General features: G+C 43.1%; 1 protein-coding gene across 2 annotated transcripts in view; it reads left to right on the top strand.

The window, feature by feature from the left end:
- MMEL1 (membrane metalloendopeptidase like 1) overlaps window positions 1-18,467 on the top strand; it is a 469,687-nt gene that overhangs the window by 402,570 nt on the left and 48,650 nt on the right. For both annotated transcript variants that reach the window (XM_069742373.1, XM_069742374.1), the window contains exon 14: window positions 7,562-7,660. In XM_069742373.1, the coding sequence (XP_069598474.1) occupies window positions 7,562-7,660 (99 nt within the window). The remainder of the gene's footprint in view (window positions 1-7,561; window positions 7,661-18,467) is intronic.

Below are 18,467 nucleotides of genomic sequence, written 5' to 3'. Positions count from 1 at the left end.
TGCAGGGAGAAGGCACAGGGGGGCCCCTGTCGGGCGTGGGAACCTGGCAGGTGCCTAGCGAACAGAGCAGAACGTAACGGAACCGAGCCTGCACACCCTGCGGCGGTATCCTAAGAAAGAGACACGAAGGGAAGGATATTGTGGAACCGTGTAAACGAGATCAAGCACAAAGGAGAGCCAGTAAGAGTCGTGCCGAGAGAGAGAGAGGCAACATCTTACTGAGGCGCGTAGTCGGTGGCCGGAACACCGTAGGAGTAACTGACTCCAGGCCTTACTTCAAACTCCGCTGGACAGCTAGTCATAGGTTGGTTGTCTACCTTACTACACCTACGAAGACATAGGGGGCAACATTGGGAGAGGGGCGTCTCTAGGGTCCCGGAAGACCTCCAAGCCTTCCCGTCATACGGGTGGCGTCCTAGCCATAACATACCTGGGGGACATTAGAAACTAGTAACATCTGGAACCAAAGAACGAGAGAGAGCTGTAGAGAACGAACGAACGAGAACAGCAGTTGTGAGGACTATTCCGAATGCTCATCAGGATAGGACTACAACACACAGGCGCTATTGGTAGGCAACGATTTCCATCTGTGAAGGAAACTCTGGATGTGCCCATCGGACCGGCCGGTCTCTGAGAGCCCTGTTAAATGTACTCTGGATAGAGGATCCTGAGGCCTTCAGTAAAGAGGTAAAGAGACTGCAACCTTGTGTCCTCATTATTGACTGCACCTCACACCATCGCCACCTACACCACTGGGAAGCCCTGGGGACATACTTCACCTGTGGGAAGTTATACCATCCGGCTGCCATTCCATCACCCCAGTGGACCCCATAGCAGCGTCGGTCACACTGACCGAACACCACAGGTGGCGTCACGAACCCCTAACAGACTGTTCCACTACTTTTATTGGACGGCCCTTAGCAGGGTCGCGGACTGGGCCTAGCCACCGTGACAGCCTCAGAACCGAACCAGAGGGGCCCGGTACCGAAACGCGTGGCCCTGTGTCTGGGGGCGATCCAACTACATTTGCTGTTGAAGTAGTGAACAAACAGTAGTATAGCCAATGCAGGAGCTTCCAAAATCAGTCACAGATCATCTACAATCTGTTTCTACCACCACTTCTAACAAGGGTTGTAGGGTTCCTCTCTACAAGACATGCTCTTACTCCAGACATGTCTAATTCTGCTAGACTTCATTTAGACTATGTGACTGGTTTGACACTAAGTTACAGCATAAGCATCATATGCTGAACATGAGTTTGGACACACATTCTCATTTAAAGATTTTTCTGTATTTTCATGACCATGAAAATTGTACATTCACACTGAAGGCATCAAAACTATGAATTAACACATGTGGAATTATATACTTAACAAAAAAGTGTGAAACAACTGAAAATATGTCTTATATTCTAGGTTCTTCAAAGTAGCCACCTTATGCTTTGATGACTGCTTTGCACACTCTTGGCATTCTCTTGATGAGCTTCAAGAGGTAGTCACCGGGAATAGTTTTCACTTTACAGGTGCGCCCTGTCATGTTTAATAAGTGGGATTTATTGCCTTATAAATGGGGTTGGGACCATCAGTTGTGTTGTGCAGAAGTCTGATGGATACACAGCTGATGGTCCCAACCCCATTTAGCCACAGTGCCATGGGCTACTTCTTGATGACACTGCGCACAGTAGACACAGGAACATTCAGGTCTTTGGAGATGGACTTGTAGCCTTGAGAATTGCTCATGCTTCCTCACAATTTGGTTTCTCAAGTCCTCAGACAGTTCTTTGGCCTTCTTTCTTTTCTCCATGCTCAATGTAGTACACACAAGGACACAGGACAGAGGTTGAGTCAACTTTAATCCATGTCAACTGGCTGCAAGTGTGATTTAGTTATTGCCAACACCTGTTAGGTGCCACAGGTAAGTTACAGGTGCTGTTAATTACACAAATTAGAGAAGCATCACATGATTTTTCGAACAGTGCCAATACTTTTGTCCACCCTTGTTTTATGTTTGGTGTGGAATTATATCCAATTTGGCTTTAGGAAAATTATTTTTGTGTTTTTTCATTTAAGACAAATTAAATGAAGATAATAATAACAAAGAATTTTGTGTTTGCATTCATTTTCAGGAAGAAACTGAGTATTATCTGACAGAATTGCAGGGGTGTCAATACTTTTGGCCACAACTGTATGAATGATAACACCACTCATGGTTAGTGGCTAGAAGAAGCCATTTATTGTCAAACAACTGTGTTTTCTCTTTTTAAATCATAATGACAACCCAAAACGTCCAAATGACCCTGATCAAAAGTTTACATACCCTGGTGATTTTGGCCTGATAACATGCACAGAAGTTGACACAAATGGGTTTGAATGGCTACTAAAGGTAACATCCTCACCTGTGACCTGTTTGCTTGTCAGTGTGTGCATAAAAGCTGAGTGAGTTTCTGGGATCCAGACATACTCTTGCATCTTTCATCTAGCCACTGACGTTTCTGGATTGTGAGTCATGGGGAAAGCAAAAGAATTGTCAACGGATCAAAGGGAAAAAGTAGTTGAACTGTATAAATCAGGAAAGGGATAAAAAAGATATCCAAGGAATTGATAATGCCAGGTCAGCAGTGTTCAAACAGTGATTAACAAAAGGAAAATCAGGGGTTCTGTAAAAACAAAACCACGGTCAGGTAGACTAACAAAAATTTCGTCCACAACTGAAAGGAAAATTTTTCGGGATGCAAAGAAAAACCCACAAATAACAGCTGAAATACTAGACTCTCTGAAAACTAGCGGTGTGACTGTTTAAAAATGCACAATAACGAGGCACTTGAAGAAAAATAGGCTGCATGGTCGAGTCGCCAGAAGAAAGCCATTACTGCTCAAATGCCACAAAGTATCTCACCTACAATACGCAAAACAGCACAGAGACCATTCTCAAAACTTCTGGAACAAGGTAATTTGGAGCGATGAAACCAAAATCTAACTTTTTGGCCACAACCATAAACGTTACACTTGGAGAGTGGTCAATAAGGCCTATGATGAAAGGAAGATCATTACTACTGTAAAGCACGGAGGAGGATCGCTGATGTTTTGGGGATGTGTGAGCTGCAAAGGCCCAGGAACTATGGTCAAAGTTGAAGGAAAGATTAATGCAGAATGTTATCAGCAAATACTGGAGGCAAATTTGCAATCATCAGCCCGGAAGCTGCGCATAGGACGCACTTGGATGTTCCGACATGACATCACTCCAAAACACAAGGCCAATTCGACCTGTCATTGCCTACAGCAGAACAAAGTGAAGGTTCTGGAGTGATCATCTCAGTCTCCTGACCTCAATATGATTGAGCCAGTCTGGAGAGACCTCAATTGCGCAGTTCATGCTGGACAGCTCAAGAATTTAAAGGAACTGGAGGCTTTTTGCCAAGAAGAGTGAGTAGCTTTACCATCTGAGAAAATAAAGAATCTCATCCACAACTACAACAAAAGACTTCAAGCTGTCATTGATGTTAGAGGGTGCAATTCACGGTATTAAGAAATGGGGCATGTGAACTTTTGATCAGGGTTATTTGGATGTTTTGGGTTGTCATTAGGGTTGAGCGAAACGGGTCGGCCATTTTCAGAAGTCGCCGACTTTTGGCAAAGTCGGGTTTCATGAAACCCGACCCGACCCCTGTGTGGGGTTGGCCATGAGGTTGTCGATCTTCTGAATCTGGTATCGGAATTCCGATCCCGAGTTCCAATATGTTTGCAATATCGGAAATCGGTATCGGAATCCATATTTAAGTGTAAAATAAAGAATTAAAATAAAAAATATTGCTATACTCACCCTCTGACGCGCCCTGGTACTAACCGGCAGCCTTCCTTCCTTAGAATCAGCGCGTGAAGGGCCTTAGATGATGTCGGGGCTTGTGATTGGTCGCGCAACCGCCCATGTGACCGCTTGCACGACCAATCACAAGCCGCGACGTCACCGAAGGTCCTTCAAGCGCTGATTCTTAGGAAGGAAGGCTGCCGGAAAGAAGCAGGGCGCGTCCGAGGGTGAGTATATACCTAATAGGAATATATTCACCCTCGGACGCGCCCGAGGGTGAGTATATACCTAATAGGAATATACTCACCCTCGGACACGCCTGAGGGTGAGTATATACCTAATAGGAATATACTCACCCTCGGACGCGCCCTGCTTCTTTCCGGCAGCCTTCCTTCCTAGGAATCAGCGCTTGAAGGACCTTCGGTGACGTCGTGGCTTGTGATTGGTTGCGCGAGCGGTCACATGGGCGGTCGCGCGACCAATCACAAGCCGCGACGTCATCTAAGGCCCTTCACGCGCTGATTCTAAGGAAGGAAGGCTGCCGGTTAGTACCAGGGCGCGTCCGAGGGTGAGTATAGCAATATTTTTTATTTTAATTCTTTATTTTACACTTAAATATGGATCCCAGGGCCTGAAGGAGAGTTTCCTCTCCTTCAGACCCTGGGAACCATTGGAAACCCAATGCACTGCATTGGGTTTCGTGTTTCGGCCGACCCCGACCCCGACTTTTTTATAGGATCGGCCGATTTCACTCGACCCGACTTTTGAAAAAGTCGGGTTTCGTGAAACCCGACCCGATCCTATAAAAGTAAAAGTCGCTCAACCCTAGTTTTCATTATGATTTAAAAAGAGAAAACACAGTAGTTTACAATAAATGGCTTCAACCAACTACTAACCATGAGTAGAGAAAAAGTTTTGGTGTGATCATTCATATTCTCTGAAAAAAGGCCAAGAAAGCGAAAATACTGCAAGAGTATGTAAACTTTTGAGCACAACTGTATGTTTCATTATTGATTAAAAAATAACTGTACAAGATAATAAGGATTTCTGCTGAAGTTACAAAGCTCCTGGGAAGGTTAGGAAACTCCTGAGAAAGTTAAGAAACTCTGGAATGGAGTAAGAATCTCCTAGGTAGGGTTAGATATCCTAAGCATGTGGTTATTTAAAGGTATCTTACAGAACTACTAAATTGATAGTTGGCCTACAATGTTAGGCCAGCTATATCCAATGAGTGGAAGTAGGCTTGTAGTACACCTGCAGATCCACTGTTCAAAGGAGCCACTCAGAATGGTGCTGAGCTGCATTAGCAGGTACAGAGATGACTAAAAGTACAGTGCTGAGTTTTGTGTGCATTTTTGCAGCTGTTGTTCCATGCGAAAATGAACCAAAAACGCTAGGGAAACCTTAAGCCAGCTAATTCACTGAGAATCCCTAAGTGCTGTGCATATGATCAGTACTTTTCCTATGAGTATTTGCAATGCATTTTTTTCTGCAGCATGTAAATTCTTTGTGTGGATTTTTAGTGTTTTTCACCCATTAACTTAAATTGAGTAAGTCAAATCCAAAGCAAACATGCAGGAATAAAAATGTTTGCACATTTGCTGAGTTTTTACGAACTTCCTATGTAGTTTCCCAAGCTGTCATCTTTGTGACAGCACGATAAACACCGGCAGTTCTGATTGGCGGTAACGTTACTGCCAGTAAGGTTGTTACTGTCGGTCAGAGCGCTGCGGGGTCATGCTGTCAGATGTCAGCGGGGCCCCCCAGAGATACTGTGACCTGCGGTCATAAGGTTACCACAGGTCAGCAGATGTCAGCTGATGAGAGAGTACTACTTCCATGAGGCTATGTCTTCTGTTACTGATAACGGTGAAAGCAGGTGCCGCTGTTTGGAGATGTAGTCTCTCATCATCCGGCATCTGGGCTCAAACTTAAAAAAAAATGCGACTGCTCTAACCGGCCTCTGGCTACACACTGACAGGATTTCCATTGTTCAATCAGTGTTTCATTCTGAGCTGCCGTCAGAGAGGTCACACGAGTTCATCAGCAGATGAGCTCCAGTGATCTCACGTACGGCACCACCACTGCGTGAGAACATTCTCATGCAGCGGTGGTGCCGTACGTGAGATCACCAGGGCTGATTCTCTCAGGTGAACATTAAAAAAACTGTAGCTTAACACTATACACTGCAGGAGTGGTTACCTCCTGTGTTATTGTGTAGCCGACTGTCCTTGAGAGCAGTCACATCATTGACTGCTCTCAAAGTCATCAGGATTGTCATGGGACATTATGTATTACTCTCAGTGGACAGGTGAGGAATATTGTGATTTATTATTTTAATTCTGTCACAGAAGACAATGGCTTCAGTGAATTGGGCGATGACATAAGTATAGTTTAATTTGGATTCAATAAAAGAGTCTTTGTCTTTATTTCAAATAAAGGACTTTCGTCTGAGTGTGTTTTTTTCTATAATATCACTACGGGGTTAGTATTGGGAGTGTCTTATAGACGCTTCTCCATTACTAACCTCTGGGCTTGAGGCTTGATGTCACCTGTCAATATAATGGTGACATCAACTCCCCCTCCCAAACATCACCCCACTTGCCACCGCACCAGGGCAAATGGGAAAAGAGATATTAAGTGCAAGAGTTGGTAAATCTTATGGATGCGGCATTTCTGGGGCAGCGGAGAGCTGAAGTTTTTAGTCTGGGAGGGGGACAATATCTATAGCCCCTTCCGAGGCTATTAATATCAGCCCACAGCTATCTGCCTAGCCTTTACTGGTTATATTTTACAGAGAGACCCTACGTCAATTTATTTCTGGGGTCCCCCTGTAAACTACCAGTAAAGGATAAGCAAACAGCTGTGAGCTGATACTGTATTAATAGTCTGGAAACCTTTATGACAATTGGCTCCTTCCTAGAATATTAACATCAGCCCCCAGCCATTGGCTTTCCCTCTGCTGGTTATGAAAATGACGTGAGAGCCTACACAATGTTTTATTTCTATTTATTTTTAAAAAATTAACAGGTATCGCTGTGCACGCTGATTTCTGCCAGTTGCTGTTTGGGTACAGCCTATGTAGGTTAATTCTGTTAACGCTCCTACAAAGGCTGGTTACAATGTGTGCGTGTATTTATTTAACTCTGGCTCACAGATCTTCATTACTAAACGTAGGGCTTGGTGTCAGCGACAGCTGCTGACACCAATCCCTAATCCCGTCACCCTGATGCCACTTCATCATAATGAAAAAGGAGGTGTTGAACCAGGAAATTACATCATAAAACATTTTCTTTTGTTTTAAAAATATCTTTAGCTCAAAAAAAGCATTCATTGCTGTATAAAAACGCAGGCAAAAAACACATACAAAAATGAGGCAAAAACGCAGCAAAAACTTGCGCATTGTTGCTGCCAAGAGATGCAGAAACTTTGCAAAAATTTCTGTAAGCAAATACTTAACATACACGCATACCCTTATATTAATGGTCTGTCCTAAAGATAGATCATTATAGATCATTACTTTAGTAGTTCCAGAAAACCCCACTTAAACATTCAAGTGTGTTTAGAGTACTGCTGGTGGGATTGGGTAACTTCTGACTAATACAAAGATTAGGAAACTCTGAGGTGGGGTAAAATCATCGTTATCTTGTTCTGATTGTTTGTGAAATTTAAAAAGGAAGGTAGATTTATATATTAATTTATACAGACCGATGTGGATATACATTCATTCATATTGTTTCTTCTCATAATGTTCTAGATTAGCGACCTCATAAATAAAGTCCGTGAAGTTTTTATTGAGACTTTGGATGAATTACAGTGGATGGATGGGACATCAAAAGAAAAGGCAAGAGATAAGGTCAGTCAGTATCTTCTAAATGATCACGTGTACAGTATCACAGAAAGCTTCAATCAACCTTTAATAACTAGGTCTACATGATCATTTTCACGAGCACAGTAGCTTTAGTCTTCTAAGTCACTGTTCTCACTTTTTTTTCTCCTATTGTCCTTTGATGTTTTGTTGTATCTCGTGATAGACCATTACGTCAGCAAAAGTTATGAAAAAATCAAAATGGATCCATAAATCAAAAGATAAATGGTTTATGAAAGAGCATAATGGATCTGATATTCAGTGTATATCATTAGGCCTGTAAATAAAGGTGCCAATAATGGCAGTTTGACACATCAGCAGGATGTTAAAAAAAAATAGAGCAATGGCCTACTAGATTGATCTTTGTCAAACTGTCTACATAGGCCATCCATGATAGGCGTAATATAGAAGACCTAGTTTAACCCCTTCACGACCTAGGGATTTTACGTTTTTGTGTTTTTTTTGCTTATTGCTCCCCTTCTTCCCAGAGCAATAATTGTTTTACTTTTCTGTCAATATGGCCGTGTGAGGGCTTGTTTTTTGCAGGATGAGTTGTACTTTTAAATGACACTATTGATGTTACCATATAGTTTACTGAAAAACAGGAAATAAAATTCCAAGTGTGGTGAAATTGCAAAAAAAGTGCAATTCCACAATAGTTTTTTTTTTTTTTATTATTTACCATGCTCACTAATTGCTAAAACTTACCTGCCATTATGATTCTCCAACAGGTAATTATGAGTTTGCAGATACCAAACATGTATAGGTTCTCTGTTATCTAAGTGGTGAAAGAAAATTCCATAGTTTGTAGGAAAAGAAATGGCGCCATTTTCCGAGACCCGTAGCATCTACATTTTTCAGGATCTGGGGCTGAATAAGAGCTTAATTTTGGTGTGCCAAGCTGTTTTTATTAATACTACTTTTGGGTAGATACAATGTTTTGTACTGTTATTGCATTTTATTGTACCATTGCATTGTATTGAGTTTTATTATACCAAATATGTGTTTGTTTTTTTTAATTATTGTTTTTTTAATTGGTCAAAACCCCCTTTTGATTGATTTGAATATTTTTTTTTTTAAATATTTGTAATGTTTTTTAAAACTTTTTTTTACTTTTACTGGCATTAATAGTCCCCTTAACCCCTTTATCCCATATGACGTACTATCCCGTCGAGGTGCCCTGGGACTTAATTCCCAGTGACGGGATAGTACGTCATATGTGATCGGCCGCGCTCACGGGGGGAGCGCGGCCGATCGCGGCCGGGTGTCAGCTGCCTATCGCAGCTGACATCCGGCACTATGTGCCAGGAGCGGTCACGGACCGCTCCTGGCACATTAACCCCCGGCACACCGCGATCAAACATGATCGCGATGTGCCGGCGGTATAGGGAAGCTTCCCGCAGGGAGGGGGCTCCCTGCGGGGCTTCCCTGAGCCCCCCGCAGCAACGCGATGTGATCGCGTTGCTGCGAGGGTCTTACCTCCCTCCCTGTTCCTTCCAGGCCCGGATCCAAGATGGCCGCGGATCCGGGTCCTGCAGGGAGGGAGGTGTCTTCACAGAAGCCTGCTTAGAGCAGTCACTTTGAAGGCTGCAGCGCTGCATGTCAGATCAGTGATCTGACAGAGTGCTGTGCAAACTGTCAGATCACTGATCTGTGATGTCCCCACCTGGGACAATGTAAAAAAGTTAAAAAAAAAATTTCAAATGTGTAAAAAAAAATAAAAAAAAATATTCCAAAATAATGAAAAAAAATATATATATTATTCCCATAAATACATTTCTTTATCTAAATAGAAAAAAAAACAATAAAAGTACACATATTTAGTATCGCCGTGTCCGTAACGACCCGACCTATAAAACTGGCCCACTAGTTAACCCCTTCAGTAAACACCGTAAGAAAAAACAAAACAAAAAAAAACGCTTTATTATCATACCGCCGAACAAAAAGTGGAACAACACGCGATCAAAAAGACAGATATAAATAAACATGATACCGCTGAAAGCGTCATCTTGTCCCGCAAAAAACGAGCCGCCATACAGCATCATCAGCAAAAAAATAAAAAAGTTATAGTCCTGAGAATAAAGCGATGCAAAAATTTTTCTATAAAATAGTTTTTATCGTATAAAAGCGCCAAAACATAAAAAAATGATATAAATGAGGTGTCGCTGTAATCGTACTGACCCGAAGAATAAAACTGCTTTATCAATTTTACCAAACGCGGAACGGTATAAACGCCTCCCCCAAAAGAAATTCATGAATAGCTGATTTTTGGTCATTCTGCCTCACAAAAATCGGAATAAAAAGCGATCAAAAAATGTAACGTGCCCGAAAATGTTACCAATAAAAACGTCAACTCGTCCCGCAAAAAACAAGACCTCACATGACTCTGTGAACCAAAATATGGAAAAATTATAGCTCTCAAAATGTGGTAACGCAAAAAATATTTTTTGCAATAAAAAGCGTCTTTCAGTGTGTGACAGCTGCCAATCATAAAAATCCGCTAAAAAACCCGCTATAAAAGTAAATTAAATCCCCCTTCATCACCCCCTTAGTTAGGGAAAAATTAAAAAAATGTATTTATTTCCATTTTTCCATTAGGTTAGGGCTAGGGTTAAGGTTAGGGCTAGGGTTAGGGTTAGGGCTAGGGTTAGGGCTAGGGTTAGGGCTAGGGTTAGGGCTAGGGTTAGGGCTAGGGCTAGGGTTAGGGCTAGGGTTAGGGCTAGGGTTAGGGCTAGGGTTAAGGCTACAGTTAGGGTTGGGGCTAAAGTTACGGTTAGGGTTTAGATTACATTTACAGTTGGGAATAGGGTTGGGATTAGGGTTAGGGGTGTGTCAGGGTTAGAGGTGTGGTTAGGGTTACTGTTGGGATTAGGGTTAGGGGTGTGTTTGGATTAGGGTTTCAGTTATAATTGGGGGGTTTCCACTGTTTAGGCACATCAGGGGTTCTCCAAACGCGACATGGCGTCTGATCTCAATTCCAGCCAATTCTGCGTTGAAAAAGTAAAACAGTGCTTCTTCCCTTCCGAGCTCTCCCGTGTGCCCAAACAGGGGTTTACCCCAACATATGGGGTATCAGTGTACTCAGGACAAATAGGACAACAACTTTTGGGGTCAAATTTCTCCTGTTACCCTTGGGAAAATACAAAACTGGGGGCTAAAAAATAATTTTTGTGGGAAAAAAAAAAGATTTTTTATTTTCACAGCTCTGCGTTATAAACTGTAGTGAAACACTTGGGGGTTCAAAGTTCTCACAACACATCTAGATAAGTTCCATGGGGAGTCTAGTTTCCAATATGGGGTCACTTGTGGGGGATTTCTACTGTTTAGGTACATTAGGGGTTCTGCAAACGCAATGTGACGCCTGCAGACCATTCCATCTAAGTCTGCATTCCAAATGGCACTCCTTCCCTTCCGAGCCCTCCCATGCGCCCAAACGGTGGTTCCCCCCACATATGGGGTATCAGCGTACTCAGGACAAATTGGACAACAACTTTTGGGGTCAAATTTCTCCTCTTACCCTCGGGAAAATACAAAACTGGGGGCTAAAAAATAATTTTGGGGGGAAAGATTTTTTTTTTAATTTTCACGGCTCTGCGTTACAAACTGTAGTGAAACACTTGGGGGTTCAAAGCGCTCACGACACATGTAGATAAGTTCCTTAGGGGGTCTAGTTTCCAAAATGGTGTCACTTGTGGGGGGTTTCTACTGTTTAGGTACATTAGGGGCTCTGCAAACGCAATGTGACACCTGCAGACCATTCCATCTAAGTCTGCATTCAAATGGCACTCCTTCCCTTCCGAACCCTCCCATGCGCCAAAACAGTGGTTCCCCCCACATATAGTGTATCATCGCACTCAGGACAAATTGGGCAACAAATTTTGGGGTCCACTTTCTCCTGTTACCCTCGGGAAAATACAAAACTGGGGGCTAAAAAAATAATTTTTGTGGGAAAAATTTTTTGTTTTATTTTTACGGCTCTGCATTATAAACTTCTGTGAAGCACTTGGTGGGTCAAAATGCTCACCACACCTCTAGATAAGTTCCTTAGGGGGTCTACTTTCCAAAATGGTGTCACTTGTGGGGGGTTCCAATGTTTAGGCACATCAGTGGCTCTCCAAACGCAACATGGCGTCCAATCTCAATTCATGTCAATTTTGCATTGAAAAGTCAAACGGCGCTCCTTCCCTTCCGAGCTCTCCCATTCGCCCAAACAGTGGTTTTCCCGCACATAAGGGGTATCAGCGTACTCAGGACAAATTGTACAACAACTTTTGGGGTCCAATTTCTTCTCTTACCCTTGGGAAAATAAAAAATTGGGGGCGAAAAGATAATTTTTGTGAAAAAATATGATTTTTTATTTTTACGGTTCTACATTATAAACTTCTGTGAAGCACTTGGTGGGTCAAAGTGCTCACCACACCTCTAGATAAGTTCCTTAGGGGGTCTACTTTCCAAAATGGTGTCACTTGTGGGGGTTTCAATGTTTAGGCACATCAGGGGCTCTCCAAACGCAACATGGCGTCCCATCTCAATTCCAGTCAATTTTGCATTGAAAAGTCAAATGGCGCTCCTTCGCTTCCGAGCTCTGCCATGCGCCCAAACAGTGGTTTACCCCCACATGTGGGGTATTGGCGTACTCAAGACAAATTGTACAACAATGTTTGGGGTCCATTTTCTCCTGTTACCCTTGGTAAAATAAAACAAATTGGAGCTGAATTAAATTTTTTGTGAAAAAAAGTTAAATGTTCATTTTTATTTAAACATTCAAAAAATTCCTGTGAAGCACCAGAAGGGTTAATAAACTTCTTGAATATGGTTTTGAGCACCTTTAGGGGTGTAGTTTTTAGAATGGTATCACACTTGGGTATTTTCTATCATATAGACCCCTCAAAATTACTTCAAATGAGATGTGGTCCCTAAAAAAAAATGGTGTTGTAGAAATGAGAAATTGCTGGTCAACTTTTAACCCTTATAACTCCCTAACAAAAAAAAATTGTGCTGATGTAAAGTAGACATGTGGGAAATGTTACTTATTAAGTATTTTGTGTGACATATCTCTGTGATTTAATTGCATAAAAATTCAAAGTTGGAAAATTGCGAAATTTTCCTAATTTTCACCAAATTTCCGTTTTTTTCACAAATAAACGCAAGTTATATCGAATAAATTTTACCACTACCATGAAGTACAATATGTCACGAGAAAACATTGTCAGAATCGCCAAGATCCGTTAAAGCGTTCCAGAGTTATAACCTCATAAAGGGACAGTGGTCAGAATTGTAAAAATTGGCCCGGTCATTAACGTGCAAACCACCCTTGGGGCTTAAGGGGTTAAGAGATGTGAAGCTGCGATTGGAAGATTGCTTGTACTACACATAGCAGGGATGAAGCCATGCTATGTGCAGCAAAAATCATCATCTCATATGAATGTTGGCCATGGCCCAGCATTTATAGGATATCTGCAATGATAAGCATGGAGGTATTCTGCAAACCTCAGGCTGTCATACCAACCCATCGGCACCCTGCAAGTATGTGAGAGGGGCGCCGATGGGTGGGATTTGTGAGGCGCTTCTGGCGCACTCATGATAGTGATTGACCGCGGCATTTAATATGTTAGCAGCCGTGGGTGGATCTCGATTCCACCATCGGCTGTTAGGTGCACATGACAGCTGATTAAATTAGCTGTCATGTTCCGGGAAAGATGTGGGATAACGCCATAACCCACATCAAAAATAGTGACACTACCTATACATCGTAAGTCATGAAGGGTTTAAAGGGAATCTGTCACCAAGTTTTTGCTATGTAATCTGAGAGCAGCATGTTGTAGGGGCAAAGATAATATATCACTTGCTGGTCTGCCTGGTGTTGTATTGATAAAATTACTGTTTTCTCTGCTGCAGAACTAGCAGTACTTTGAATGTTAAGCTATGTATAACTCTACCCACACCACTTATTGGTGTACTGTGAACACTCTGAATTGACCGAAAGCACCTAGTTCAGTGGTGGAGGCAGAGTTACATTGCAGTTGACCCAGAGGCACAAGACACCTAGTCCTGTTGTGATAATCTCCTGCTCATAAACCACTGATTTTATTGGAACACTACACAGCCTAATAAGTAAACATAACTGTCCAAAAAAATAACTTAAGTAATGGGAGGGTAACCCTTCAAAAAGCATAAATACATAATGACCATTGATAAGAAGAGTTCAGATCAAAAAGTGTGCAAACAAAGAGAATAATAAAGGTGTAAGTTTATTAATCACATTGAAAGCAGAAAAAAATAGATACATTGAGATTCCCCTTACCAAAAATGGATGCAGAATGATGCAAGAATCAATTAATTCATAAATATAATTTGTTATGAAACAAGCATAATTTTAACCTTTATAATACCAGTATACTGTATAAGTATCGACTAAGGTAATAAAGTGGGGTTCATAAACATTAGTGATAAATGAATGCCATGTGTAGTCAACAAGCATAAACAAAGGTTTGAAATGATTTGTTTTTACCATAGAATGGCATCCACATAAGAGTCCTGAATCCCTTAACCCCGACGCGCGTTTCAGTCTTAGCTTCTTTAGGGGCGCACGCTTATTGATAGGCTGCAAAGGTGATGTCACAGACAAAATTCAAGAATAAAAATAAAAGGAGCATATACTCTGATGTAGGTAAAGAGTAGTAGTAGTACATACTGTAAAAAATAATAAAGGTTTCTTAGTTAACATTATTTTGATTAAAAAAATGTAAAAACCATCCCACCATGACAAGTTGTACTCCAATTGGGATGGTACTATCTCTAATATTGAAACCTCATGTAGTGCCAGCCGATCTCAATATAGATAAGGGCAGAGCAGGACCCAGTCCAACCTGTTCAGACACCTGCCTGTCACGTCGCTGCTGCCGCCACCACTCTCCGTGTCCTCTCATACTTACCTGTCCTCGGCGTCCCGGTGCGGCTCCTCCTCTGCAGCGTCTTCCTTTCGGCGTCCGCTCCCACCCCCTGCGTGCACGCCAGGATCAGCTTCCCTCCTGCGCTTCCTGCTCTGTCCTCTCTATCATCCTGGAGGACTCTGACCGGGAGGTAATGCGCAGCGCTGCTATATATACCCACCTCTTCCTCTCTCCTGTGCCTATGGTCGTTTGTGTACTCTATTTCCCTAGGCTGCCCATGGTCTCTGTGCATTTTTTGTGCTCTCTGACTTTTGGTTTCTTTCTCCGTTTCTCCAGCGCTCCGTCCGTTCCTGTGTTCCTGCCTTGTTCCTGCCAGTCTCTCCGTCTCTCATGTAACCCATCCATTCCTGCCTTGTTCCTGCCAGTCTCTCTGTCTCTCCTGTACCCCATCCGTTCCTGTCTTGTTCCTGCCAGTCTCTCCGTCTCTCCTGTAACCCATCCGTTCCTGCCTTGTTCCTGCCAGTCTCTCCATCTCTCCTGTACCCCGTCCGCTCCTGTGTTCCTGCCTTGTTCCTGCCAGTCTCTCCGTCTCTCCTATACCCCATCCGTTCCTGTGCTCCTGCCTTGTTCCTGCTTCCGCAGTATCCCACTGAGTCCTGAATCCCTGTGGTGTGCCTGTCAGCTCCTGTGTCTCTGTGGTACTCCTGCCAGTCTCTGTGTCCTTGCATCTCCTGTGTTTCCTATTGGGTCATAGCCACTGTCACTCCCGTCAGCCTAGTATTCCTTCTTTTCTGTCCTGGCCCCCCAGCTCCCGTGGCGATAGTCCCTCACAGGCCTGCCCCTAACTCTCCCTGTATAGGGGGTGGTTCATCTGGTCAGCTCGTCCGTGAGGGGTTTGTTGCCACTGTCCAGAGGGTCCACTTATTCCACGCTTTAGCGTCACACTGCCTATGGTAAGCTATATCGATGAAAAGAGGGAGCCACACCCCTGTTTGTACAAAGTACAAAAAACTACAGCAAAACCCAAGAAGTTAGGCAAATCATAAGTTGGTGTACGTGCAATGTGTTGGAGCACATTCACACTGTGGCCATTTCACAAGAGTCAAGTCACGTCAGCAGGTTTGTTATTTTATGTCTTCAACCCTATGGAAAAAAACATTTTAAAATGGACAGCCCCTTTAAAAAACAAGCTTTTAAGTCATGACTAGAGGATTGATTAAATCTCATATCAAGAATTCCAATGTTTAATTACTGAGACAATGATGGGTGAGCACATTCTGCATCTCCTGCTGTGTGGTCTCCTCCTGGCTTGCACTGCTTTAGCTTCACAACAGGTCTTGCTTTGGAAATTCTCATAAACTGACAATATCAAAACAAGAAAAGAAAACAGCTCCTCCTTTACAACATTTACATTCCTGAAATAATGATGAATCTTGGGGAATGCAAATAATTACTGATTATCTCCTCTAAATCACACTTAAAGTGAATCTCAACCTTTTACCTCCATGTCGTCTTTAGGTCCAACATTCTGCACGGATTTATTTCTTCACACATCTCTATAGCCTGTTTTTTTTCTAATATAGAGGTACACACACACTGGAATTAAAGTTTCATAGTTTTCAGGTTGAAAGAAGACACAAGTACATTGAGTTCAACCTGTAACCTAACATGTTAATCCAGAGGAAGTTAAAATCCATATGGGCAGATGTTAATGGCCCCTTATTATGGGGAAAATTCCTTCCCAACTCCACATCTGACAATCAGACTAGTTCCCTGGATCAACATCATATCACAGTACTCATAGCCTTTAATATTAAATGTATCAGGAAAGGCATTTGGAATGCTCAATCAGGGCCATGGGGGACTCTGTGTCGGATCCGGTCTTAAAGGGGATGTCATGGTGGCTGCGACCCGGTCCGTGGCCCTGGGCGCCCAATTAACCCCTCTGTGACCTTAGACGTACTATCCCGTCGAGGTGCCCTGGGCTTATCTGACCCTGGACGGGATAGTACGTCATAGCCGATCGGCCGCGCTCACGGGGGGAGCGCGGCCGATCGCGGCCGGGTGTCAGCTGCTTATCGCAGCTGACATCCGGCACTATGTGCCAGGAGCGGTCACGGACCGCCCCCGGCACATTAACCCCTGGCACACCGCGATCAAAGATGATCGCGATGTGCCGGCGGTGCAGGGAAGCACCGCGCAGGGAGGGGGCTCCCTGCGGGCTTCCCTGAGCCCCCCGCAGCAACGCGATGTGATCGCGTTGCTGCGAGGGTCTCCTCACCTCCCTCCCTGCTCGAGCCCCGGATCCAAGATGGCCGCGGATCCGGGTCCTGCAGGGAGGGAGGTGGCTTCACAGAGCCTGCTCAGAGCAGGCACTGTGAAGGCTGCAGCGCTGCATGTCAGATCAGTGATCTGACAGAGTGCTGTGCAAACTGTCAGATCACTGATCTGTGATGTCCCCCCCTGGGACAAAGTAAAAAAGTAAAAAAAAAAATTTCCAAATGTGTAAAAAAAATAAAAAAAAATATTCCAAAATAATGAAAAAAAAAAAATAAATATTATTCCCATAAATACATTTCTTCATCTAAATAAAAAAAAAAAAACAATAAAAGTACACATATTTAGTATCGCCGCGTCCATAACGACCCGACCTATAAAACTGTCCCACTAGTTAACCCCTTCAGTAAACACCGTAAGAAAAAAAAAAAAAAAACGAGGCAAAAAACAACGCTTTATTATCATACCGCCGAACAAAAAGTGGAATAACACGCGATCAAAAGGACAGATATAAATAACCATGGTACCGCTGAAAGCGTCATATTGTCGCGCAATAAACGAGCCGCCATACAGCATCATCAGCAAAAAAATAAAAAAGTTATAGTCCTGAGAATAAAGCGATGCAAAAATAATTATTTTTTCTGTAAAATAGTTTTTATCGTATAAAAGCACCAAACCATAAAAAATGATATAAATGAGGTATCGCTGTAATCGTACTGACCCGAAGAATAAAACTGATTTATCAATTTTACCAAACGCGGAACGGTATAAACGCCTCCCCCAATAGAAATTCATGAATAGCTGGCTTTTGGTCATTCTTCCTCACAAAAATCGGAATAAAAAGCGATAAAAAAATGTCACGTGCCCAAAAATGTTTTCAATAAAAACGTCAACTCGTCCCGCAAAAAACAAGACCTCACATGACTCTGTGGACCAAAATATGGAAAAATTATAGCTCTCAAAATGTGGTATTGCAAAAAATATTTTTTGCAATAAAAAGGGTCTTTCAGTGTGTGACGGCTGCCAATCATAAAAATCCGCTAAAAAACTCGCTATAAAAGTAAATCAAACCCCCCTTCATCACCCCCTTAGTTAGGGAAAAATAAAAAAAAATGTATTTATTTCCATTTTCCCATTAGGGCTAGGGTTAGGGCTAGGGTTAGGGCTAGGGCTAGGGTTAGGGCTAGGGTTAGGGCTAGGGCTAGGGTTAGGGCTAGGGTTAGGGCTAGGGCTAGGGTTAGGGTTAGGGCTAGGGTTAGGGCTAGGGTTAGGGCTAGGGTTAGGGCTAGGGTTAGGGCTAGGGTTAGGGCTAGGGCTAGGGTTAGGGCTAGGGCTAGGGCTAGGGTTAGGGCTAGGGTTAGGGCTAGGGTTAGGGTTAGGGTTGGGGCTACAGTTAGGGTTGGGGCTAAAGTTAGGGTTAGGGTTTAGATTACATTTACAGTTGGGAATAGGGTTGGGATTAGGGTTAGGGGTGTGTCAGGGTTAGAGGTGTGGTTAGGGTTACCGTTGGAATTAGGGTTAGGGGTGTGTTTACATTAGGGTTTCAGTTATAATTGGGGGGTTTCCACTGTTTCGGCACATCAGGGGCTCTCCAAACACGACATGGCGTCCGATCTCAATTCCAG

The sequence above is a fragment of the Ranitomeya imitator genome, chromosome 10 (genome assembly GCF_032444005.1).
Source record: "Ranitomeya imitator isolate aRanImi1 chromosome 10, aRanImi1.pri, whole genome shotgun sequence".
NCBI lineage: Eukaryota > Metazoa > Chordata > Amphibia > Anura > Dendrobatidae > Ranitomeya > Ranitomeya imitator.
Note: the sequence above shows the minus strand (reverse complement) of the source record. Positions and strands in the feature narration are given on the sequence as shown.